Source organism: Sturnira hondurensis, unplaced genomic scaffold (assembly GCF_014824575.4).
Source record: "Sturnira hondurensis isolate 20B ecotype Veracruz unplaced genomic scaffold, ASM1482457v3 Scaffold0007217, whole genome shotgun sequence".
NCBI classification, from domain to species: Eukaryota; Metazoa; Chordata; class Mammalia; order Chiroptera; family Phyllostomidae; genus Sturnira; species Sturnira hondurensis.
Window position 1 is genome coordinate 4,483,110 of NW_028079848.1, and position 26,082 is coordinate 4,509,191.

General features: G+C 57.8%; 1 protein-coding gene across 2 annotated transcripts in view; it reads left to right on the top strand.

The window, feature by feature from the left end:
• Positions 1–1,927: 1,927 nt before the first annotated feature.
• Positions 1,928–26,082, top strand: part of CARMIL1 (capping protein regulator and myosin 1 linker 1) — a 145,760-nt gene continuing 121,605 nt past the window's right edge. Inside the window, exons 1-2 of one of the 2 annotated variants that reach the window (XM_037051398.1) lie at positions 1,928–2,629; positions 5,848–5,945. In XM_037051398.1, the coding sequence (XP_036907293.1) occupies positions 2,590–2,629; positions 5,848–5,945 (138 nt within the window). In that variant the 5' untranslated portion in view covers positions 1,928–2,589. The remainder of the gene's footprint in view (positions 2,630–5,847; positions 5,946–26,082) is intronic. The other variant, XM_037051399.1, reaches the window with a different exon arrangement.

Below are 26,082 nucleotides of genomic sequence, written 5' to 3' on the forward strand. Positions count from 1 at the left end.
CAGTGCTTGACCCTCGGCCACAGAGAGGTATTCACAGGTCGAAGCTGCAGCTAATCTCACGGATAGGAGTGGTCAGTTTCACCCCGAGAGGCCCGGGCTGAGCGGGAGGGATAACTCTCCAAGTACGGACGTCGGGGGGCAGGTCCTCTGAGCAAGGCCCGCAGCGTGGGGCGGGAGACTGAGGCACTGTGGCCGTGTGTGCCTGCGTGTGCGTGGGCAGTTGGCCACACCACACAGCATTCTACGCAGTGCTCCTTAGCGCTGTCTGCTCACCCTTTGGAACCATTTGAGCTTTGCACCCAAGAAGTAAATGACTTTGACCTCCAGGTCAGTCAGTCCTTTGTGAGCTCAGAGATAAGAGACTCATGCACCCAACACACCTGCAGAGGTGCGGGGGCAGGTGGGCTGTGGGCAGTGGAAAACAAACAAACAAATGGACAAACAAACAGACAAGATTCTTTTACTGAAACCCCGGCCTCCTTTAAAAGACGCCAGCCAAGGAGCCCGGAATTACACGGCTGCCGTGAAGCCAGCCTTTCCTCTGTTCTCTTCTCCACCCAGGGCCTGGGGGTGGGGAGGATATTTTGATATTTTGCCTTTATTTAGAGGAGTTACCATGTGCCTGGGAACCTTCAGGGCTATTTCTGAGCCTTCATTGGGATGTGCCAGAAAAACCCTTCTTAACACAGGCAGTTGAATGGAAGATGCTAATTTCCACTTACTGCATAAAAAGATATTTTAGGCATAAAGGACACGTCTAGCTTAAAGAAACGGACACCTTTTGAGACGAACAGGAGGGAGCCTGAGGTCCGAAGCGCGTCACCAAGGGCTGATCCAACGCCGGCCTTGCGCAAGTCTGCCCAGGACCTTCAAACGTGGGAAGTGAAGTCCTGCCCCAGATCACCTACAGTCTGGACCGTCCCGCAGACAAACGGAACGCAGGGAACCACAAGAGAGTTAACCAGGAACACTAGACAAGCCCCCGGGCAATGCCCCAGGTGCCAGGCTGGGCTTCCCAAAGCGTCCCAGGCAACGCATTCCAGTGGTTCTCAGTGGAGGATTCGGTAATCCGGAAAACCCCGGGAAACCCTCTGGAAGATGGCGCCCTCCGGGCCAGGGTGGAAACATAGATAAGATTCCGATAAACTTCCTGGGAAGGGGAAGCACTGAGTCTGGGGGAGAGCCGGGTCTGAGCGCCGGAGTCTTTGAGGGCCAGCGGGTGGGAAGGGGTCGGATTGGCTAGTGCGGGGCGGGGGCGGTGCGGAAGGCTGTTTTTGATGTTTGCGGTGGCCAGTGGTGCTTAAAAGTAGAGGCCAAAGCCGGGCTCCCTTTTCTTTCCTCCCTCTCCTCTTAGTGTCCTTTTAAAAAGCAACCTGTCGCGACATTCCCAGCCGCTGGGAAATAAGGCCGCAACGGAGACGCTCACGGGCGTTCTGTTCCCGAAGGTATTTCTGGGGCGGAGTCAGGGGGGCGTAGGACGGGGTCGGCCAGGTAGGACCAGACCCGCCCGGGCTTCTGGGAATAACGCTCACTATCCGCATAGCCCTGGGGTCAGCGGAGGTCCCTGCGAGTGACAGGACTGTGTCCGCGATCTCCCGAGTCGAGTGTCTGCGATCGCACGCTGCGGCTGTCACACAGGGTCGCTGTTCACAGGTTCCGTCCGGCTCCCGCTCACACCAGGCAGGGGAAACGGCACTACGTGGCCCGGGGAGGGCTGCGCCAGGGGCGAGGGTGGGAGAGTCCCAGAGGGAACCGGTATCTCTGCGGACCCAGCCACCGAACCTGCCGCTCCCGCCGCCTGGCGCTCCGCCCGCGGGCGCGAGGACGCGTCGGGACCCGGCCCCCCGGCTGTCCTCTCTCGCGGCCAGCAGAGGGCTCCCGGGCCCGCGCGCGCCCTCTCCAGACGCCAGGCTTCAGGGTCGGGGAGCGAGGCTGTGATCCGGGGCCGAGACGCCACCACTGAGGCCCCGGCGACCTCCCCCGGAGTGCGCCCCACGCGGGGAGCCGGCGCCCCGGCGCCAAGGCCGCGGGGACCGTGCGGGGCCGTTCTCGCGAGGCGGGGCGGAGACGCAGGAGGAGGAGACGCAGGAGGAGGAGGAGACGCAGGAGGAGGAGGAGGAGGAGGAGAGGGTGGGGAGGGCCGCGGCTGCCCCCGCCCAGCCAAGCCTTGGGAGCGCCGGGAACCCCAGCCCCGGCGCGCTCTCCCCGCCCTCCCACGCCGTCCGCCTGCACCTAGGGCCGCAGGTGCCCCGATCGGCCCGAGCCGCTGCGGAAGCAAGGGCACAGCCGAGCCAGGCGCGGGGCCGAAGCGGGGTCCTGCGGGCTCTCTATCCGTCCGTCGGTCCATCGGCCGCGGGAGCTTCTAGGAGGCATCATGTAGCCGCAGCCGCAGCCCCTTGCGGATCCATAACTATTTATTTATTTATTTGTGTTTTTTTGGGGGGGGGCAGGGGCGCGGCCAAACAGTCTCTTCGGCCCGCCTTCTCGCCTCCTCCCATCTGCACGCCGCATCAGCCTCTCAAAACCGAGGGTTCGAGAGGGCGGGGCGGCGGATCGGAGCGGGACCTGCGGTCCCGGCGAGTGGAAGCCATGGCTGAGGAGAGCAGCGAGGTGCCCCGCGAGCTGACAGGTGAGAGGGACCCCCGCCTCTGCGCTCCTTTCCCCGGAGCTCTGCGCTCCCGAGCGGAGTTCCGCGCCCCGGGTCGGAGCGCTGTTGGGTGGGGCCCCGGGACCCGGGGAAGTTCGCTCTCGTTTGGCCGCCAGGAGAGCCAAGTCCGGAGAGGCCCGGGCGCCACCTCCCGCGGCCACCAGGGGGTGGAGGTTGGCGGAGACGGGCCTGCCAGCGTCTCCGGAGTTGTCCGGGCGCGGAGACCCCCTAACAGCGCCCGGCCCGCGCCCCCCCTGGGGAAGTCTCGGGAAGCCCAGCGCTGGATGCGGGCGAGCGCACAGGAGGTGGTTTCCGGCAGTGCGCCCCACGAAAATCCCATACGGGGGCGCCCCGCTGACGAGCAGACTTGGGGAAGGGGCGCTGGTCTTGGTGAGGACCTGGAAAGGCGTAGCTTCGGTTGGCGAGCTGGGAGCGAAAGCGTTACCGGACTGACGCAAACTCGGGCCAGGAAAATGAGGGTTAATGACAAAAGCCTTCTTTTAATAATAATTAACCTACCTGTGCTCCCCACCCCGGATCTCGTAGGGAACCTGTCCAGGGTACCTAGTACCAAGTGCCCCCTTGTCTGCGTCCCTGGAGGTTGTTTTTTGGGGTGGCGGTGGGGGGTCGCTTTTACACCTTGGGGTTTCACTTCAGTTTTGCGGAGGGTTGAGATGGCAGAACTGAAATGTCCCGGAAACCCAGCGTGTCCACGCGCGCGCGTGCGAGGTATCATAACCAGGCGTGCGCGCCGAGCTCGGAGCCCCAGTGACCTGAATCCCTTTCGGTCCCGTCCTTGGCACCCGCCCTGCTGTGGGGTGTGCTGACCCGGGGGGCGGTTCTCACCCCTTCGCTCTGCGTTTGAGGAATTCCCCCCCCCCCCCCGCCGCTCCCTGTGCCTCCTGTAGCCCCGGCACTTTGCGGTAGTTCGTGAGGGCTCCCCCTGTTAACTCGGCAGGTGAAGCCTGACCGGCGGGAGCTCTCGCTTTTGTTGCATGGGAAGGCGAACACAAGGAGTTCTGTTCGCGCATTTCGGGTCTGGAGTTGCTCCCTCCGCCCCACCGCGCCCCGCCTCCTCTCTCCCCAGCCCGGCGGCGTCGGCCGGGCAGATAAGCATCAGCTGCCTCGCTGGATGCAGCGAGTGGTCCGTCCGGTTCTGGAGCCCAGACCTTTCCCACACCTTGCCCGGAAGAGGAAACGCACCCTGGGCTCCGGGGAAGGGAGGGCTGCCGCGCGGCCAGGGCGCCGCGACGACCACGGAGGGGCAGAGTTTTCCATTCGCTGCCTGAGCCCCGATGGGAGTGCAGGTCCTCGCTCAGACCGGGAGAGAGGGCGCGCTGGAGGACGGGGCGGAGGGGAGGCGCCCGCTCTAAATGGATGGTTCTCAAAATGAGTACTGTGGCGCACTGTACGGAGTTGCATTGGGCCTTCATGTGGCAGTGGAATTTGGGGGTTTATCCAGTCTTGCCCGTCTCCCCATCTTTCAAACTAGGGACACATGCTTTGGGGAAGTGCCCAACCGGGGCCCTCTGGGCCCTTCAGCCGGCTGGTCGTCAGACCGTTGCAGGGACGGGCCGGGTTGCTGTACCTAGTTTCCTGTCTAATTTCAAGCGCTCACTAGCGTTCCCATATGATCAGTTCAAAATGGCAAAGACGTGAAAACTTCAACATAAGGCAGTCCCCCCAAGGCATTTAAAATGTGCATTTCTCTGCTTCTGAAAGTCACACAGGCTATTTATTTAAAAATCGAAGTGCCGGGAAAAATGAGAGGAAAGTGTCACTGTACGGCCACGTGGAGGTGGCGGTGCCAATAACCCTTCTGTGTGGGACTGGCCTCTTTCCTCGTGTTCCCAGGTGATGTCAGGTTCGCTGGAACCGGGGACAGTGGGGAAGAGTCTCCCCCACAGGTCCTGGGGTGCAGAGGGGTGACCGGCGGTTGTGTCTTCAGGTGTGTGCTGAGATGTCACGCTCACAGACTGTGAAAGAAAGACCTTGAGGGACCTGCCACAGAGTTTGGGTTCGTCCCCAAGTGTGTGCAGCTCACAGGCTGAGAGTGACACAGTCATACCTGAGGTTTTGGGTGGGTCATTCTTGTCTTTGGAGGGAAGGGGGGTGCTGAGAGGTCGGAGGTCAGGGACTTGGCCTTGGTGAGAGCTTCTGAGGCCTGGGTGAGGGTCAAGGTCAGAGGTCAGGAGCTCTTTAGGAGGCAGTTTTGGGAGAGGCGGTGACCGGCTCCCTCCCTACCTGAGAGAAAGCAGTTGGAGACAGTGGCTGGAGAGGAGGAGGAAGATGACAAGTTTGGTGTGGGACTGTCCAGTGTAGGGGACTCCTTCCTACCACCACCCAAATTCTCAGATCTCTCACTTTCTCTCTCTCCTTCCTGCCCCCCTCCCGTTCTGTCACCTTTTGGCCACCCTGGGGTGCTGTGCCGTGAGAATCATGGAAGGACCGGGGGCTAGGAAGCACCCTTTCCCGGCTGTGTGGTTCGGTCCAGCTCTGGGTCTTTGCCCTGTTTCCTCCCTTCACGCCAGGCGGTCTGGAACCTGGCCAGGCCCGTGTGGCCCCGTGACGGAGAGAGGGTGCCGGGGTGCAGGCGGCCAGCCCAGCGAGGCTGCGAGTCCCTCCTACGCTGTGGTGTGTGTGGCTGTGTGCGGTGTGCCGTTGCCCCGCAGGCCCTCTCCTGGTCTCGCACGTGCACCCTGTTTGCAAGGCAAGATTACATCATGCCTTTGCACGGACTGCGCTCCGCCGTCAGGTGCTTTTCTGTTTGCCCCAGTGTTTGAGCACGTGGGACGGGCACATAGTAGGTATTCATTAGATAGTTGGTGAGTGATAACGACCAAGCTCGTTAAAACAAGCAAATAATTTACAAAAGACAAGCAATAATAAAAACAATAAAAAAAAGCCAGGGCTGATGTGGCTCAGTGGACTGAGCGCCGGCCTGTGAACCAAGGGGTTGTCAGTTGGATTCCCAGTCAGGGCACATGCCTGGGTTGCAGGTCAGGTCCCCAGTGGGGGGCGCACAAGAGGCAGCCACACATTGATGTTTCTTTCTCTCTTTCTCCCTCCCTTCCCTTCTGTCTAAAAATAAATAAACATGAAATTAAGAAAACAATCAAAAACCTTTCTCCCAGTGCTCTCCCCACCCCTGCTTTCTCTAATTAATAAAGGATTATAACGTCACTATTCCCTTCTTTCAGAGAGCATTAAGGATGTGATTGGCAGGAAGATTAGGATCGGGGTGAAGAAGAAGGTCAGGCTGGAGGTGAAGGGAGACAAACTGGAAAACAAAGTGTTGGTAAGTGCCTCCCCCCCCCCCCCCCGCCCTGTCTCCCACCCAGTAAAGTGTCTGCAGACGAAGCTGTTTCCCCTCCCTCCTTTCAGCGGCTGGGTTTCCGCCGCGCAGCCCCCGGTTCTGTGTTACATTTGGTTTAAAAGTTGCGAGGAGCACTTTGTCCTGGGTGCATTGGAATGTTTGCCCGTCGCAAGCTGGAAGGGGGCGACGTAGATTTTAGAGGCTGGAGTTTTCACCACGAGGTTCCTGCGGCTGTGGCGGTCGCCCCCCCCCTCCCCCACTGCGGGTCTCTGGAGCCGGCCCTCCCGTCACCCAAAGTGTGGTCAATGGCCCTTCTTCATCGTCATTTGTTGCGGCTGATGTATGATCTTATTCGTCAGGAGTTAGAGAGGTTTCGGAAAAGTTGTCTCCTGTCAGCTGTGGTATTTCGTGAGGGTTTCTCAAATCCGAGGCCATCTTGCGGGCGATGACTTAAGAAGGTGAAGTTCACATCTGCCCTTCCACGTTGAGATTCGGTGTTTGGGGGGAAGTGCCCACAGAGAGTGAACGCGGGGTTCCGTCGGAGAGGAGTGGGGAGGTGGGGTGGGCTGAGGGCCTGGGCCCAGCCGGGGCTTCGCCTTCAGAGAGGCGAGTGGCTTCGGGTGGTGCTTTGGCGGCTGAGCTGGTGGAAACCTACACCCGAGCTCAAGTGAACGCATCCGGTGGCGTGCATGGTGGAGATGGGGTTCCGTGTGTCTTTCCACCGTTGGGGATCTCCAGACACGCGTGAGCCTGGGGACTGGGACACTGAGCTGGGTGTTCTTCTCGTTCCGCTTCAGCCGTTTTCAGCGGGTATTTCACGAATACTATTGTATCTATTTTTTTCTGGAGGGTGTTTTTGCCCCCCCTGGAGTATTTCAAAGCAAAACCCAAGCGTATGCCATTGAAAGAGAATATTTTTAATGTTTTGTGTCTTCAGTCGAAATTGCTCCAGAGTTCGGTGTCTTTCTGATGCCATCTGTCCTGAGGACCTTCAAAGCTCCCCGCCTGCTTCCCTGCGGCTCTGAGCACTTGGCTGGCGTGATTTCTCTCTCCGTGTTCTGTGCACTCCAGTTGGGGTGGGGGAGCGGAGAAATTCAAGTGGGGAGCCTCGAGTGGCGTTTGCCACAAAACTGTGCACGCTGACCGTGACGCCGAGACCGTCCACCGTAGAGGGGAGCGCGCTGTCTACCTGCTGTACGTGACTGTAATAAAGACTCAGTTTCCTCGAAGTGTGCTTTACTTAGGGGTCTCCCACCAGGGGACTGTGGTACTTTTGGGGGGCGGTCGTGTAGAGAGGGGGGGGGTTTGTTTCTGCTGTTTTCTGTTTGCCGCGTTGAAGGCCGGTCCCATGTCAGCCTGACCTGGTGGGAGCCGTGGCTCTGAGTGACGCTGTCCAGGGCACTAGGAAAAGACCCACGCCCCAAGTACCCTTTACAGAGTTAAACTTTTCACAGACAAACTTGAATGTTTGATATAATGAAGTGAGTGCCATTTACAAGTGGATATGATTAGCACTTAATGTCCAGATTTAGGGGGGCAGCTCGTCTCAACGTTAGCTGGCTCCATTAACTACAGAAATATTGGGATTTGAGGAATCATCTCCCCTAATCTGGAATCCGAGCGCTTTCTGGGCTCTCGGCGTGAATGTGTCCTGGCCGGCCCTTCCTCGCACGGGCAGGAGTTACTCATGGAAACGCTCAAGGTCTGACAAGCTTCCAGTCTGAGCAAATGGCCTACACATGAACCTTATTCAAGTTGCTGATTCTGGAGTTTCTGAGTCTTGAGAAACTCAATTGCTTAAGTTAAAACCTTGGGGGCCGGCCCCCGAAGGCGCGTTGCGGGCTTTCCTTTGCCGCTGGTCCGCGGCTGTGGCCCCGGGAGCCCTCTTGGTGGTGCTTTTCCGTGTCTTCCTTCTGTTGGGTTGCGTGTTGTTGGTCCCCTGTTCTTACACTGTGAGATTTTGTGCCATTTCTAGCTGGTCTTTTGTGCAGGGTTTATCTTCATCTTCCTTCCTCTCATGGCCATAGTGGCTAATCAGAAAGATTTTTATTTATTTTTAGACAGAGGGGAAGGGAGGGAGAAAGAGGGACAAAAACATCAGTGTGGGGTTGCCTCTCCTGTGCCCCACGCTAGGGGCCTGGCCTACATGTGCCCAGGCACGTGCCCTGACTGGGAGTTGAACCAGTGACCCTGTCGTTTGCAGGCTGGCGCTCAACCCACTGCGCCACACCAGCAAGGGCCACAATAGCTAACATTTATGGGACGTTGACTGGTGGCGGGGCCCTTAGCTGAACACCTGATGTATGTGCTTCCTTATTCTGTCAGCAGCAACCCTGGTGGGTGGGCACTGTTCACATCTCCATTGGAGCAACCTGGGCTTCCCCGAGGCTACCGGAACTTGCTGCAGGTCATTCAGCTAGTTAGTGACTAGTTAGTGACTAGTTAATGGCAGAGTCGGGATCTGAACCAGCTGCACCAGTCTGCTTCCCCGTGGCTCCAAGTAGAAAGACCACCGCTTGGCTGGTTGTCCCTTGGTTGAGCATTTTCAGCCAATGATCGGGGAGATTCAGGCCTCAGAGGGGCCAGCACTCCAGGTTCACTGGACTTGATGTCCTTGGTTGGTATATGAACTTGTCCCTTGTTCATGGAGCCCCTCGGTGTGGCAGACACGTGGTTTGGCCAAGGTGCACGTTGTATCTGCCCTCCTGGGACTCAGAGCAGTGACCTGTGCTCCGAACAGGGAGGGGACAGCACAGTGGAGGGGCCCTTAGGCCTGAGGGTCAGGGACCTTGTCCAGAAGAAAGAGGGGATAAGCCCATGCTGGGTGGACGGGTCAGTTAGCTGAGGGTGGAGAGGTGTCCTGGTCGGAGGGAGCGGAGCACGCCTGGAAGCCAGGGGGAGCTCGGTGTGGCGGGGTCTCGCAGCAGGCGCTCACTCCCCTGCGGCCGCTGAAACTCGGGTGAAGGTTGGGGCTGGTTAGATGGGTCTCTCCTCGCCACCTGTTTCCAATAACATCCACTTGGCCTTCACCCTGCCTTCCCAGGGAGGAAGTCGAGGTCGGAGGTTAAGGACCTGGAGTCACACCTGTTCGCAGGCAGCCCAGCCGCTCGCAACAGTGTTAACCCCCAGTTCCTTTCCCGGATGGCAGTCATCACAGCGGCCCCTTGGGAATGGTGGCTTTGAGGATGACCTGGGCAGCGTCCGCAGCCCGGTGTCTCCCACACGAGGGACGCCCTCCAGGTCCAGCACAGGGAGCCAGGCAGCCTACTTCCTTCCCCCCCTAGCCAGCGCCTTCACAGACAGCTGGCGCCTGGGGCTCCGGGCTCCGGGACGCCAGGGAGGCCGAGCTGTTGTTCTGTGGCTCCAGTTTAGCAGCAGGGAGTGCGTGTGCCTGATTAGAGCCAGTCCCTCAGGTGTGCCCAGGTCCTCAGGGGTCACAGAAGTGTGTCCATTTGGATGTGAAAGGTGACCCGTGTCTTGGCCGCATGGTGTCTCACCCCGAGTGCCTGGCGCATTGCTCAGGCTGGGAGGGAAGGGTGCCGTGGTCCCCACACCTTTGTCTGGACACCCCCTCGGCCGCAGGTGGGCGGCTGGGCCGGGCTGGCGGGGGCGCCCACCGAGAGGCGCTCTCGCCCTCGAGCCCTGTTTCTGCATTTCTTAGACCCCGATTCCAGCCTCCCACCGGCTCATGGATCTTCACCCACTTTCTGCGGTGCGTGGGTTTGAAAACTGTATTTTGATTTATGTCTTCTTTTAAAATGGGACTTTTCATCTTCCTGTCATTGTCCGTTTACGTGCAGTTACAAGAGAGAGCACAGAGGGACCCTGTGCGCCCTTGACCTAGTTCCCTGGTCTTTCAAAGCCATGACACAGTGTCACGACCAGAGTGACATTGTGAGATACAGCATCGGCCGTCACCCCAGGCCCCTCAGGCCTCTCATCGCCACGTGTACGCGCCCATCACTAACTACTCTGACCCCTGGTAGCTACTGATCTGTTCTCTGTTTCTTCCTTCCTTCCATCCATCCATCCATCCATCCAATCCTCACCCAAGGATATGTCTATGGATTTGGGATAGAGAGGGAGAGAGAAACATCATGTATGTACCCTGACCGGGAATCGAACCCACAGCCTTCGGGTGTAGGGACGATGCTCCCGCCAAGCGAGCGTCCTGGCCAAGGCTGTCCACGTCTCCGATTTGGTTACTTCAAAATGCTCTGTAAACGCCATCACCTGGCTGCACACGCCGCAGTCTCTCGCCTGTGCTGGACTTGGGGGTCGTTTCCACTTGGGGGCTGTCAGCAGTGAAACTCGATAGAAACACTTGGTTGCAGACATGTGTGGGGACGGAAGTCTTCCTCTCTCCCTGATCAGTATCGAGGAGTGGAGATGCGGGTTTGCGCCCTCGAATTGCCTGTTTCATTTCCTGAGAAGCTGCCCGACTTCTCCAGAGAGGTCTCGGGCTACGCATTCCTAACCAGCAATGCCTGAGGGATCCGGTCTGCAACTCCTTGGCAGCATTTTTATTTCTGGGCCTTTTTTTTTTTTTGAAAGGACTAGTGGTTGAAAGAAAAATATGTCAGGAGGAAGCGAGGTCCCCGGTGACCTCCTCCCACCCACGCTGCTGCTGCTGGGTGCCTGGGGCCAGGAATGTGGCGTCCCCCCTCCCTCCAGGGGGGTGGCCCTGGAGTGTGTGGAAGGTCCCTTCTCGGTCTCTGTGTTGTTTGTTCTCTTTCATTTTGGAATTCGGATTATCTCATGTTTGCCAACCCGGCTTTCTTCCACGCCCCTCCTAAAATGGGCCAGAGAGGCAGGACTGACTGCCTTTCTTGCTAGCATGCGCCGGCTGGGAAGGCACAGGCAATTTCCACGTGGTGGGTTGGTTTATGGGCTTCTCTGCAAACAGCAACCCGGGTGCACTGCACACTTGCTGTCTTTCGAAAAGTTGGAGTCTCTGTTACATGTTTCCTTTTGTTTGGTTATTTATTTGTAACTTTGTAGCGTCTTAATCAGGCTCGAGCAGAATGCCTGCATGTTAACTTTGAAAACGTCGAGAAGTGTAAGGCTGTTATTTTGGGTAATTGCGTATTTAAAATACGTTGGCGGCAGGGCTGTCTTTCATTAACTCCAAATATAAACTCCACTACTACCTGTTTGTTTAAAAATAAAAGTTCTGTAAGCATCTGGCCCTCTTAGTGACGAGTTACTGAAATCTCAGGGGCTGTCTGACTTGGAAGGCGTTTCCCTGCGGCTCCGGGCGCAGTTCGTTCGCAGGGCCGGTCGGGTTAATCTTTCGCCGATTCCCGTCTCGGGGAATGAGTTTATTGACTCGGCAGCAGGACGTGTGGTGACACCAGTGCTCACAGGTGTCCCCTCTGCAGCCCCTTTTGTAGCTGCTTTCAGGTGACATCAGCCTTGGCCAGTGGTTCCCTTGTCCTGTTGTTATAAAAAACGATAACACCCTTTCAAAACATCACTTTCCATGGAACTCATGAAGTAGTGATGGTTTCAGAGTGGGAGTGTATTTCACAAGTTCATGGTTAAAGCCAACATGGTCTAAACCCAGCCAGCAGCTCTGGGGGTCGTCTGGATGAATGTGCGCTGGAAACAGAAGGAAGGGTGGCCCCGGCCCGTGTGGCTCAGTGCATTGAGCGCCTGCCTGTGAACCAAAGGGTCGCTGGTTTGATTCCCAGTCAGGGGACATGCCTGGGTTGTGGGCCAGGTCCCCAGTCGGGGGTGTGTGAGAGGCAACCACACACTGATGTTTCTCTCCCTCTTTTTCTCCTCTGTCTAAAAATAAATAAAATCTGGGGAAAAAAAGGAATAGAAGGAAGGTCGGATTTCGTTTGGGCTGCACGGGGTAGAGACATCCCTCTTGGCCCGGGGTGGGTGTGCATGTCACGGTTTTAGAAGCAGCCGGTTTCCCCATCTCGGGCTGCTTTGCCCGTAAACAGAAACAGGGGCTGCAGGAGGAGCCGGAGACTCAGTTCTGCCCCGGAGTGGGCGGTGCTCAGCACAGGCTCCCTCACCTCTGACCTCCAACCTGTCACACAGGGTGTGACCCGGCAGGTCCCCGGTTTGGGCTTTGCTCCAGCTGTGTCAGTCTGTGCCCGGGTGAAATTCTTGCCAGGTGTTGGCAGACATGCCTGAGGACTCGGGTGCCGCTGCTGGGAAATCGAGGTGGGGCCCCTGTCCCCTTCCCCCTGCGGTGGCTCCTGCCCCGGCTTGGGGGTGGGGTAATTTGAACAGGTCTCTTTGTGGTACCACGAGGAGTCTCAGCTTTTAAGGATCACTTACAATTCAGTGCATAGGTAATTTTCAGAGCACCTGGGTGAGGTTACACGGCTCAGAAAGTTGAGCTCAGCAAAGAGAGCAACTTTGAAGCGATCTGTAGGAGCCGGTGCCCCAGAGTACCCGCCGCTGCCAAGGGTCCTGGCTGGACTCCGGAGGGGGGTGGGGCGGGGGGAACTCTGGCCGAACATGCCCACCCGAGCCTCTCGGAATCTACCCCTGCTCAAAAACAGAGTCTGCGCCCTCTGGCGCGGGGAGGGGCCGGGGACGCTCTGGTCTGGGCGTGCAGGGCCACCGTGAACATGTCACCTGAGCCGCATTTACGGTCCTCCTCTCTCTTCGTCAACTGCCCCAGTTTCTTCCGTGTGAGGATGGGCGGGTCAGATGACCTTGGGCAAGAAGCTGTTGAGTGTGTACCAGCCCCTGGTGTAACTTTTCATTGTTCTTGAGAAGATACTGTTTTCCAGCCTCCGGGATTTAGTCCCGGGCCTGGGACTGGGGTGGCCCTGGGAGATGCGGGGGCTGTGGAGGAGTGCTGGGAAACGGGCACCGAGGGCCTGGAGGAGCCCGGGGACGGAACCCAAGTGTGGAGCTCACATTCTTCCCCGTTACACGGTGGTTACAGAGAAAGACAAAGACCTTAGTGGAAGGTCACTGTGGCATCTCTCTGCTTCCGTTCACTGGAAACACTGTTCGTAGTTCCTGGCAAAGGAGATCGAAAATGGGGCACATTGTCCCCGTTCCTGTGCCGTGTCTCTGTCCATCTGGCTCCGCCACTTTCCCCCGCTTTTCGAGAAGGAGGGGGGAGAAGGCTGCTTGGGGCGGGGCCTGAGTGTGGAGATGAAATGGTGGCTCCCTTTCACCCCCTGGGCCCTTTTCCTTGTCTTTGGAGAGAGAGTATTTCTTTTGCAGAACACCGTCTCCTGGAGGCCCTTGGCGGGGGTGTAGGTCCCTCCAGATGTGGGCAGGTGCACAGCGAACCACCTCAGAGGTGGAAGCAATAATGTACAAACACCCTGGGCTGTCCTTGGAGTTTCTCCAGCCCCGTGGCCAGGGTTAGAGACGCCAGAGAGGCCAGTGTGCCTCTCTCTGCTGACTGGGGGCCGGGGCAGGTCTCGGGGGACCTGGGTGGGCGTTGGCTGGGATTGGTAGGCACGTCCTCCTGAGGGGACCTGGTGTGGGCAGACCGACCTGTGCCAGCTCTCCAGATCTGGCCACCCAGAGGCTTGAGGACTCTCACCGGGCGCCCTTGGCCATGAGAAGTTCCTTGCACTGGGTCCCTGGGCTCCCACTTCCAGCCCCACCGTTTCCAGTGTCGGGAAGGGCGAGTCTCAGAAAGCTCTTCCCCAGTTTGGGCTGGAGTCGGCTTCTCAGCAACGTCTCTGCCCTCGGTCCAGCGTGGCCCCCACTGGATGTCACAGGGCAGCTCGGTCCTGCCGTCCTGTGAGTGTGGCCCAGGCACGCTGCGCCTGTTACAGGCGGTCCTGGGTCTTCCCGTGCTCAGGCTGCGATGCTCAGTTCTTGTGGTTTTGTTCTTGCTGGGACGGGCTTCTGGTGATTCCCTGTTCTGGTCACGTTGGTGGGGACTGAGCCTGCGGGCCTGCAGGTGTTTGGGGATCACAGACGTTTGACAAAAGCCCCGCTGACCTGAGTGCAGTGGGCATCTGCAGACTCTTTAATGGGCTTCCGGGGGTCATGCCTTGAGAGGGGCATGTGGCCTGTGGCGCGTGGCAGCGCAGGACCCTTCCTCCGGGCCTGGTGAAAACACACACACTGTGAACGCCTCTCAGATTCGCGTGTTGCCTTTGAGCTGAGGCTGCACTTGTGTCTGCAGTGGCTTCCCAGTCCCCATCCCCGTGCAGCCTGGCGCTTGCCACGCTTCCTTCTTGTTCTATAAACTTTGGAAGCACCGACCTGCGCGGCCCAGCTTGGTGGCTGCTGGCCACGTCGGCCCCTCCCAGAGCCCATGTGCGCACAGTCCCCATCGAGGGGCACTCTCCCCTCGCCTCCCGGCTCCGCCCATTAGGGTTGGAGGTTCTTCCTCACTGCCTGAGACACGGAGAAGGGAGGAAGGTGGTCTCTGCGGCCAGCCCTGGGGGCGGCAGCTGTGGAGGGCAGGGGCTGTCCCCCAGCCAGTGGGGGCGGGCAGGTGGATGCCGGGACGGGTGACAGAGGACTGGCCGGCCAGGGGGATGCCCGAAGGACGTCGTAGACCCAGGAAGAGGACTCCCCAGTTTCTCCAAGGCCCATGGGGCAGCTGTGGACAGGTGTGCACTCTTGGGGGCCTCTCACTCACTCTCCCCGGTGCCCTCCTTCTAGACCCTCTTCCTTGTCACTGGAAGAGCCCAGCAAACACATTCTCCCGTGGGAAGGGCGGTGGTGCCCGCAGATGGGTTTTGGTGCCAGCTGCTGCCCCGAGGCGGAGGTTCTCAGTCAGGCCGTGCCTCTCTGTCACCGGAGCACGTCCTCCGTCTGGAAACCTGCCACCTGGATCCTGACGGGCAGAGGAGTCAGCACCCGGAAGGAGGGGGGCGGGGCTCGGGTGGCCTGGCCATGGACCCCTTGCAGGTGGGCCCGCGGGGCTGGCTCACACCTCATCCTGGGGCGCAGTGGCTTTGGCCCTCGCAATGCCTCCTCTGTCCATCCCCGGGAAGGCCTGTCGGGGCTGTCTCGGCAGAGGCAGGGGACAGCAACATGAGAAATGCTGGCAGCAATCGGAGATCACCTGTGACTCGTTCTCTAAACGTGCAGCGGTCGAAGACGCCCTCTTCCGGGCCGAATCGCTGCTACTGACCCACCTGGTCTGTTTGCGCCTCCCCGTCCCCCTGGTGCCCCCCCCCTCTCCTGAGCCCAGACCTGGGACAGGACGCAGGAACCTTCATGCAGAAGGTCCGCCAGGGTCTGTCACCTCAGTCACTGCGCAGGGGCAAGGGGACACCTGTCAGGAGCTGGCCAGCAACCATCCCTTGACATGGTCGGGACGGTTGAGACGTATCTGCCAGGCAGAGGCAACGGTGGCTGGACTTCCTGTCTGTCCCTCCTCACACATTTGTTTTAGGACCAACAGGTGGTGGGACTGTCAGACACCTGTGTTTCAGGTTCACTGATTCGCATGGTTCCAATGAAGTTGTACAGAATGATTTCTTGGCCAGAGAACAAAGTCCCCTCTAATGAAATAGCCCCTGAATGTCTAAAAGTTGTTGAAGTAACAGCCCCTCCTTTACCTTGGACAGAAATATATGTTAATTAGAAGTAGACGGGCAAAGAAGCAGGAGAGGCTGGTGAGCCACTACAAACTGAGCACGTAGAAACTATTACCAAGGAGTCAGAGTCCATATTACATAAAGAAACTTTAGACAGAAAGATAGAGGGCTAAGTTAGACACCACAAAGGCTTATAATGAACTTCCTAACCTCTGCTCGGTCTAGCGTACCTTTTGCCCCATGACAAACTCTGAGAACTTTATTAAACAATAAGACATTCAAACTCTGTGTTTCGGTCACTAGCGTGGGCACGAGAGCTTCCTCCAGGGCTGTGAGAGTCAGGGGCAGTGGGGTCGGCCGCGTCCCCGCAGCAGAGGGCCCGCTGGCGCCGTTTTCTCCGAAGCCTTTGCTCCTCTCCTGGTCCCCAATTGTTCGCTTTCCAAAGGTGGGAAGAGTCGGTAGGTAGGGTTTTGTGGTTGATAAAAAAGATGAAAAACAGGTGCCTTGCGGAGCTTTCTCCGGGCGCCGTTGGGTGACATGACATTGAGTGGGGTCCCCGACCAAGGTCCCCGGCCCGTGCCCCCCCAGGGCCTGGCGCTGGAAGAGCTGTTGTGAATCTTGGCCGGGCCTGGTTTCTCCTCAGTGACTTGCACAGACCGGGAGTGACATGGGACCTTCCACGCCTGGCTCGCTGCATCGAACAAGTGCCTTCAGGGTTCGTCCGCATCTCTGCCTCCGTCAGCCTTTTCCTGGCCGAGTCCCGTTCCTCCGTGTGGACGGACTGCCCTCTGTCTGTCCATCATCTCGGGGGCTGTGTGGCTGTTTCTGCCTCGTGGCTGCTGTGGACATGTGTGCACACACCTTTGCACAGACGTCCATGTTCTGCTCTCTCGGACCCTGAGAGCTGCTGCCCACCCCCCAGCTCTGGGCCTGCCCACCACAGATGCAGGGCATGGGGCAGCCATTGTGTCCCATGAAGGACAGGCATGTGCCCTGACTGGGGAGCAGGGAAGGCTTCCCTTGGGCACCCCTGTCCCTGCTAGGATGGGACGGAGAATGGGAAGGGATTTCACACTGTAGGTTGTGACCCCTTAGTGGGTCATGAGATCGGTACAGTGAGCTGTGTGACCAGCGTTTTAGGTTGAGTCGAGTGGAGGGCGCCCCCTGGGGTTGTGTTAGGGTCTTGCAGCTGGGAGGGAGTGCGATGGAGTAAAAACACACTCTCTGCTCCAGGTCAGAGGGAGAAGCCCGCCGCTCTGGGGGCTTTTTGAAGAGGGACCAGATTATTGACCCAGAGGGTTAGATGTGGCCCTGGGTGGAGACAGAGACACACCGTGCTAGGAAAGGTGACAATCTGGAATTCTGAGGACGTGCGGAGGGCTGAAAGTCCCATGGTCTTTGTGCTTTTACAGAGTGATTCAGCCTGGGCGGTGCCAGGTTCTGGGGGCAAATTACCGTATTTTACTGTGCATAATGTGCACTTTTTTCCCAAATTTTTGAGGGAAAATAAGGATGTGCATTACATATGGATAGTATCAGAAATACTTTGTAACTGTTCGTGTGTTTTGTGATTGTTACATAAAATTTCTTCTACCATAAGTTCAAAAATAAATGCTAAATGTTCTTTATAGTGCAACAAAGAAGTACCTAATTATAAATAAATAAAACATTGAATTAAAAATTAAAAGATTTTTTCCTTTAAACATTTGGCCCCAAAAAGTGGGTGTGCATTATACACAGCGAAATGCATGTCGCGTCTGTGTAGGGCCTGTGCGTCTGGGCTTTGGCGCCGGGCTGGGAGGGTCATTGGTAGAGAAATGATCACAGTGACGTCTCTAAAACACGGCGGATTGAACACGTGAGTACCTCTTGTCCTTCCAAAATATGTCCAACATGAGAAAGCAAAGGGGTGAAAAAGGCACAGGCCCCACAAAGATGGGAGAGGACAGGAGGGGACCAACGACAGAACCGTCACCAGATGCTGGACAGGGAGGATCAGGGACTCAGGTCTCCGTGGGAGGCCAGCGAGGAGTGACCCGCTCGCCCCAGAGAACCCCGTGGAAGGGCCAGGCCTTGGGTCCCGCAGCTGATGAGACAGGCCCTAGAGGAATGTGGGCAAAGGCTGTTAAACCTCATTCCCCCTCCCCCGCCATGAGATTCAGGCACCTGCCTCCCCTCTCACCCCGAGGAAGGGACGCTGAGGTTCCCAGGCAGTAACACTAAATCGGTAGCGTCCCTGCTGCAGACACACCCGGGAGAGGAGACAGACCCGTCAGGGCGGACGGCACACTCGGGTCTGGGAGGAGGACGAGGGAGGGAGGCCAAAGCTCAGGGGGCAGGTCACATCCCTCAGGGTGGCAGGTTGGCGGTGTGGAAAGCTCTCAGGGTGGTTTGGGGACAGTCCCCTCCCAGCCCCTGGTTTTGTGGCAGGGATCTGGGCTGCCTGTCATACCACGGGGGCCTTATCTTCTTCTTTGTCAGTAAAATCGCCTGGACATCCCAGCGGTGTGTGCTGTGTGCTGGCCCTGTGCCGTCTCTGCTGGTGACAGTGTCAACTAAAAATGTCCCATGTTCAGGGAGGGTAGAACCCAGCTGGCGGTGTTATGGCCATTATGTAAGTTCTAAGTCACATTCTTCAGCGATAGAAGACATGCCGTCAAGGTGAAGGGCGGACGATGTTCCCTGTGTCCGCGCCCCCTTCTCGTTCCCGAGTGCCCCACGGGACTCCAGAGCACAGGTTGAAAGTGGAGCAGCCTCATCGAAGGCCAGGCTGGTCCCTGCCTGCAACAGTTTCGTTGGACTGTGCTAGTGTGAGCATCTACGTGAGCGTCTACTGTCTGGAGACAGTTCAGCCATTGTCGATGTAACGAGAATGGTTTGCAGCGCATGGATGTGACCCGCAGCCGAGCAGAGGGGACTGGAATGCACATGCGTGAACAGTGACGACTTCCCTGCACTAGTCAGTGTGGGTGGTAGATGCTGTTGAGTGAGCGTGTGCACTTTGTGGTCGTCGCATTCAAAATAAGTGAGTAGAGCAACAAATCTGCATCAAATTTTGCATTAAACTTGAACATTCCCGTGGAAACTATTGGGATGATTCAGAGGCCACAGCTGTGGGCAACTGGTAACTGGCAGCTTCATCACGACAGCGTGCCTGCTCACGCATCACGTCTCATGCAGAGATATTTGGTGAAACATCAAATCCCCCAGGTGGCTCAGCCCCTCAACAGCCCAGATTTGACTTCTGGCTTTTCCCAAAACTAAAGTCACCTTTGAAAGGGAAGAGATTTCAGACCACCCATGAGATTCAGGAAAAGACCACAAGGCAGCTGATGGTGACTGGGAGAACTGTGTGAGGTCCCAAGGTGCCCACTTTGAAGGGGACTGAGGTGCCCTTGTCCTGTGGTCCATGTTTGCTTCTTGTATCTTCTTCAGCGACTGTCTGTGTTTGTCACAGCACGTGGCCGGATACTTTCCGGACAGCCTCGTGTATCTGCCCAGACAAGAGACCAGAGAGCCGATTTCCAAATTTTAGGTGTCCTTTTTCTTATTCCATCAACATTTTTCTTTTTCTCCTGGGAAAAGAGCCAGGATGATTGCAAAACGTACGCTTTAAAAAAGGACAAAACTTCATGAATGAAGAATGTAAACCGAGGCCACACCCATAGTGAGTGAATTTTAATCCCTAACACATTGTTTTCCTGGAATGTGTGATCGGTCGTCTCTTTGATTGCGGAGATCTACTTGCTTGGCTGATTAATATTCTGATGGGAAAACTTCCTTTTCAGAGTTTGTATCTGTTTTTGGCCGGGCACTCGGTCTTCCTGAGGGGCCAGCTTTGGGAACTCCCGTCCCCCACCCAGATCGCTGTCTGCCTCCCCCATTTGAAATGCTGCCAGGTGGTTCTGAGTTTTGCGTCATTTAAGGAACGCCAGTGCCCCACCTCGGTGGCCTGCCGTGCCAGGGCCCCAGACTTCCCTGTGTGACTCAGTGAAGCGGCCCGAGGAGGGGACCAGCGGGCCTGAGAGGAAGAAGCCTCTGTTTCCCCATCTGAGTGGAAGGGCTTCCTTGAATTCCGCTTGCTTCAGCAGGGCCCGGTCACCCCTGTGAGGGGCGTGAAGCCGCGTGCATGGTCCGCTCTGCCTGCTGGGCTCTGCGGAGACGCCCACCAGCTGGGAGGGCTTCCCGCGTTTTCAGTTTGCAAGTAATTTCCCTTTTTTCGCTTCATGGACAGTGATCTCCCCAGTGTGGGAAGGGTCAGTTCAAGAGAAAATAAACTACTTGAATTTGCAAAATGGGAGGCCTGCCTGTTTGTCCAGGCAGAGGGAAGGGCCCTTCCTCCCCCGCCCTTCCTGCCCCGCAGCCTGTCCGTGGGGACAGAGGTGCCCACAGGCCTGGGCCCCAGGGAGTGGCTTGTTTCCCTGGCCACGTCGCCTCCCTCATCACTTCATATTTTTAGTGCCAGTCGGGTGTCTCGGGCTCCAGGTCCAGCGGGTGGAAAGGGCACCTGGCCTCACACTGCTCAGGATGGAGGGTGTCTCCGGGCACCTGGGCTGTGGGGTGAGTGGCGGGTTGTGCCCGAGGGTCCCCCTCCGTGGCAGTCCCCCTGTGTGAGGACAAAGACCTGCTTGTGTGCATCCACACGGCAGCGCTTCTGAGACATTCAGAACTCTGCCCTGGGAGACAGTTGTTCTTCTAAAAGGTTGTTGGGAAAACCAGAAGTAGTACATTTAAGAAAAAATAGCTGCCTTGAACTTCCAAGTTGCTGCGTCGAGGGCTCAGTCTCCTGGCGGCTGGCCAGCCCGTGTCCGTCCACGTCCCTTTCACTGTTCGGCGGCCATGGGAGACCAGGGCTGTGGACCACCAGGGCCACTTCGCTCCCGTGGCCCGAGAGCCGGGAGGTGGGCAGCCTGAGAGCGGCCGAGCCCGCCAGGATTCTGAGATGCGTGCCAAGCCCTCTGCTTTCTTTCCACTTGGTCTTTCTCTCACCCCCGTGGTCAGACACCTGAGTGTGAGGTTACGGACATGGGGACCACTCCCCCAGGAGCTCAAACCGTTAGGTGTCTTTCTGCCTGATCTTTGCAGCCAGCTCATTTTTTCTCCACGTGTGGGCACACTGTTGCCGACCACCCAAGCTGTGCTTCCCTCCCAGACAATCCCTGGTGTGTCTGCCCCTTTCCTTAATAAAACCTTCTCTATCCCATGAGACAGGACAGGGAGGTGCTGGGAGAATTCCTTGGCAGGTGGAGTAGGGAGACAGAGGCGGACGGCTGAGTAAACTGGCTAAGCAGCTGACCGCCAGGGGCGTACCAAGGCCACCTCCCCAGAGATGCCACCCAGGCCTCAGCAGTGTTTCAGCTCCGGACCCAGAGAAGCAGCAAAACCTGGGAGGTGAGGCCAGAACCACCTGCAGTGGCTGAAGACAGCTGCTCTGGTGCCGACCAATGAGAGGAGAGCACGACCCCAGAAGGGCGCACCTGGAGAGCTGGGGAATGTTCTGCGGGACCCTCCCCCGAGATTCCTGCCTGAAAGAGACAGGGTGCAGGACTGCCTCTCCCTCTGGGGAGAGAGAGTGGCTGCTAACCCCCGCAACNGCCCCCCCCCCCCCCCCCCCCCCCCGCAGGCTCCTTCCCTCTGACTTCCCCGGAGCTCACAGCAGCCCCACTGAGCCTGCCCCGTGGCACCTCCACGCTGAGCCCTTCCTGGCCTCACTGCCCCCGACTTTAATGAACGCAGCTTCCAAGTCACTGCACCGGTCCTATGAGATCGTCCCTGCACGATGTGAAGAACCCACACCCCACTGGCGGGCCCGAGGCAGACCCGCTCGGGCTGGCCCCCGTCTTGTAGCAACACCCTCCCTACAGAGCTGAGGACGCCCTGACCAGTGTCGTGCCGAGAGTTCCTAATGCAAGTTACTGATTGCGGTGAAGAATCCAATACCTAAACAGTCAATGCTTTTTGTTTTTGTTTCCTGCTCAAACCCTTATGTCTGTTGCTGGAGGGAAGCTGTCTCAGCGAGGAGGCGCCTGCTCCGGAGAACTGTGTTCCTGGTGTGGGGGAGTGTCAGTGAACGGTTGCAGCATGCTTACGCGTGGCTCAGCCACCCCGAGAGTGTTACGATTATTCTCTCTTAATCCTCACCCGAGGATGTGTTTACTGAGTTTTAGAGAGAGGGAGGGGAGGGAGAGAGGGAGAGACAGAGAGAGGGAACAAAACACCGAAGTGAGAAACGTCAATTGATTGCTTCCCACATGCGCCCTGACCAGGGACTGAACCTGTACCCCAGGCATGTGCCCTGACTGGGAATTGAACCTGAGACCTTTGGGTGCACAGGGCAACGCTCCAGCCAGCTGCCACCTGCCACCTGGCCAGGGCAAGAGTGTGCAGGTTTCTCATATGATGTGGGCTGACTGTATAGCTACAGCAAGCTGGGTTTGGGGGAAAAGCTAGAATTGGTCAGATTAGGGTGGTGGCCGTGGTGGGTTTTCGGGCCAGGAGTGCTGAGCTGAGGGAAGACCAGGTGGGTTACAGAGTCACCAGAGATGAGGAAGTGGGGAGAGGTGAGAACCAAGGCTTCTGGGAAGTCAGGCAGGTGGGCAGGTCTCAGGGCCCTGGAGAGGAGGAGCAGGCTGGGTGGGGGCGGGGCTCGGGAGCTCCCAGTGGCCAGTGAGCAGCAGGGGTGGTAACAGACTTTCCCTTCGAGAGGAACACACCCCGGGCAGTGTGATGACAGGACACCGTTGCAAACGTCCTCAACGTCCGACATTATTTCACTTAACTTACTCCCTTGCTAACTATTTGTGGAAGGAGCAGGGAGTTGGCCCTTTTACCCGGGATCACAGACAGCCAGCACTCCCGTGGGGGCTGGGAGCCTGGGCTGGGTGAGCTTTGTGTTAATTTGCCTGGTTTATTGCCGAGTGTCTTTGGAGCCTCATGCCCTGTATGAGAGGAGTCTCCTTCACCTGTGTGCTGGAGAATGACCTGGGACCTAGAGATCTGCCATTGTGGGAACCCGGGGTGTACGTTCCGTGGCAGCATGTTGACGTGTGTCCTACCCACAAGCTGTTTAACCCTGAGGCAGTGGCGTGGAGGCTGACAGCTAAGGCTCTTACAGACAAGTGCTGGAAAAGACGACCAAGCTGCAGATTTCAGGGTTGCCCCGCGGGTCTGTGTTTGCGGAAATGGTTTGTGTTCTGTGGCATCTTCCCTCTCCCAGCTCTCAGATGCTATTGTTTTGACTTGTTCAGAAGGTATTCACTTCTTAAAGAGACGGATGTAACTGATCTGGGGATCCGGGGCAGCTAGACATGTGAAGTCATTGCGCTCTCCTGCAGTGACACCTGTTCCTTGTCTGCGAGTTCGCCCACCCACTCTCCAGCAGCGGCCCACCGCGTGCTGCGCTCCAGGCCCGGTGCTGGGTGCAGCCAGCACAGGTCTAGCTCGGCCGGCCCGCCAGGCAGTGAGGGTGACAAAGGCCAGGTACCAATACGTGCGCATTGATGCGGCAGAGCCACACACGACATTGAAAGGGGTCTAAAGGCAGCGACTATGTGTGGCTGTAGCAGAGAGGTTTTGTCCTAGAAAGGAAACAGAATAGTCACATGAAGAATGAGGAGGAGGGCTTCTGAGCAGATTCTGTGGAATGTGCAAAGGCCCTGAGGAAGCTTGTGGTTCTCAGGGAAGTAAAAGACGGGGAAGCCAGAGCGTAGTGGATTGGAGAGGGCGTGCTGGGTCACAGCCCTCGGGGAAGCTGAGAGTTTGGGTTTTATGTTTTCGTAGGGAACTAATGTAACCTGCTGTGTTACAGACAGCTGCGGAGTTTCTCCAGGGGAGGGAAACCGAGGGCAGGGAGACATGGGGACAAGCAGGGACTGGCCAGTGCCCGGCAGTGGGTTGAGCAGTGGGGCTCGGTGCAGGGCGGTCATTGGTCTCGGACCGCAGCATCTGAATCGCCTGGGAACTTAGCGATGCCCCTTCTCAGCCTTGTCACGGACCCTGAGTCAGAAACCCTGGGCTCTGGGCCCAGCGGTCTGTGAACAAGCCCACCCGATGCGTGGAGAAAGTGGAGACCCTGTGGCGTGGGGATGGCTGGGGGGCGGATGGGGAGAGGCGGACGGGTGCCCGGTAAGTCGAGTGGAGGAAAGCTAGGATGCACAACGGGACGCTGAGGACAGAGGAGTAGGGGGTGAGCGTGAGCACATGGGCAGGAGAGGGCCTTACTCAGTTTGGGGAGGGAGCCTGCGGTAGTGGAAAGAGGAGACCGTGGCACACAGGGTGCTTTGAAACGTCCCAGGGAAGGTGCTGAGCTGCTGACGACCAGACGAGTGCAGCCCCGAGGAAGGGTCAGTTTCCAGAAAGACGTCTGGGTCTTGCCAGGGTCCAGGGAGGATCTCATGCCCCTGGGACAGGCGGGGTCTCACCCTGGGGAGTGGGAGGCAGTAGCCAAGGGCCCAGCCTGGACTTGACACCTGGAGGAGCAGAGCAGGGGCGGAGTGGGAAGCGCAGGCCCCACAGAGGGACCCAGGGAAATGCTGTGTTGGGGGATGGGTGGGGTGGGTGGTGGTGGCGGGGGGGTGCATTTCAGGAAGGACCAGGAGCACAGAGTCCCCTCTTAGATCCATGAACTGCACACTCTAGTTGGCTCTCCAGTGAGTAAAAATAAAAATGAAAACGCAAGGATCACCTTCACCTGCATCAGGGGTTTTCAATGAGAAGAAACCAGCACGCGCAGCCCTGGCGATTTTCTCCTGTTCATGAGGTTTCGAACAGCGAGTTCTCACTGACTGACCAAGCCCCGCCCCCGCCCCGCCGCCCCCACCTCCCGGGGGGCAGCTGCTGGCCCTGCACCTACTCCAAGTGAGCATTTCGTAGTCACCCCTACACGGAGCACGTAGAGGCCTCTGTGGCCCTTCCGAGTTCCTTTCGTTACTACATTTAAAACAACATCCGAGATTAGGAGAGCGTTTTCCTGGCAGCTAGCATAAGGAGCGCGGTGAAACAAGGATTATTGATCCGGCCCCCGGGAGGCCTGTGCTGTGGTTCCCAGTCCATGTTCCTGGGAGCGCGGGCTCTGTGCACCTGCCTGTCCACAGGCTGTGTGGCCCTAAGGGGCGCACAGCGTCCCTGTTTCTTCAGGCTTCCGTTGGGCACGGGCAGCATTTCGGAACTTTCTTCTTTGGACACTTGGGTTCAGAGACCATGGAAGAAGGGTGGGCGGGACTCAAGAGGGACCACGTGGGCCCAGGGAGAGGGCTGTACAGTTACACACAGCTGGGGCTTTGGGGTCCTTAGATTTTTATGTCAGCAACCTTGCCGTTCTGAGGTAGGGGGCATTTCCCCATTGGCACAGGCAGAAACGAGCAAATAAAGCCCCTGTGTAATGAAGCCCAAGTCTAAGACGAATGTGTCTTCTGTGTGCTCCCGGGGGCAGAGTGTATGGGCGGTGCAGGGGCAGGGCGCAGGGCGAGCAGCAGGTGAGTGGAGGTATCCAAGGGACGCAGTACTAGTGAGGCGCTTTGGAGGAGACTGAGCCACGGCCAGGCACTTAAATTGAGCTTCACTGGCAAGTTCCACACGGAGCAGAGGGGGCCCTTCGGACCTCTGGTCCTTAAAGACAGATGTAGGCGTTTCCTCGCTGCCACTGAGAATCTCGCGGTAAAGTGGTTACGGACGTGGAGTTCCTTTGGGCATTTCAGGAAAAGGGCTCCTTCTCCTCCCGTGTAGTTTATTTACCTCCTCTTCCCTGCAGAGCTGCGAGGCCCGGTTTCTGGTCTGTGGAAGCTGTGTTTCCCAGAGTTCAGAGGGCGCACCCTCCTTGCTGTCTCTCTCAGTTCCACTAGGAACTTGGGATCGTTTTCGCTTTTTCTCCCAGACTTGTCTTAGGTGCTGTGTGCTCTGGGGGCACCTCCTCAGAGCCTCTCTTTGTCTTCACTCGTTCCCCCCAGTCCTTGAGGGAATGGAGTTTGAGTTAATTAAGCTGAAATGTGGCAGAAAACCCTCCTGGAGTGATGAGCTACCCCCAGACCCGGTCAGTGGCAGGGCCGCCTGAGCCCAGCTGCTCCTGACCTCGGGCCCCCAGTCGCGGCTCCATAACTGGTGCCAGGCTCAGGAGGTCGTGCATGGTGCCAGCCACAAAAGGTCTACAGTCACGTTGGAGAAGACAAATGGGGAAAAATCAGTGGGCCATTTAAAATGACAATGGGTCCCTCAGACCTCAAGAGATGTCACAAGCAACTGGTTCATAGCCCGTTTAGTGCCCTTTGAGTACGTGGTGCTTACACAGACTTCAGATGGGTTCCCAGCATTTACAATTGGGGCAATTTCAGCCATGACTCTCGATTCCAGCCACTCTTGAAGAGGCCACTCTGACCATGGACGTTGGTCTACGTCTGTTCCCCAGAGGGAGGGGAAGAGCTGGGGACCAAGCCCTCCCAGCTGAGACGTGTCCTCCGTGCCCCACAGTCGTCGGGGTGCCCTGAGCTGGGCGTGGTGCTGTTCTCACTGTCCCCAGGCTGTGGTTTGCTGTGCAGCCTGCTTGCCTATTTCACAACGCCGCCGCCTTGGCCCTCGTCCTACGGGACCGGGGTGGGAGATGTTCGGGAGTCTGCCCAGTCCTTGCAGCAGCA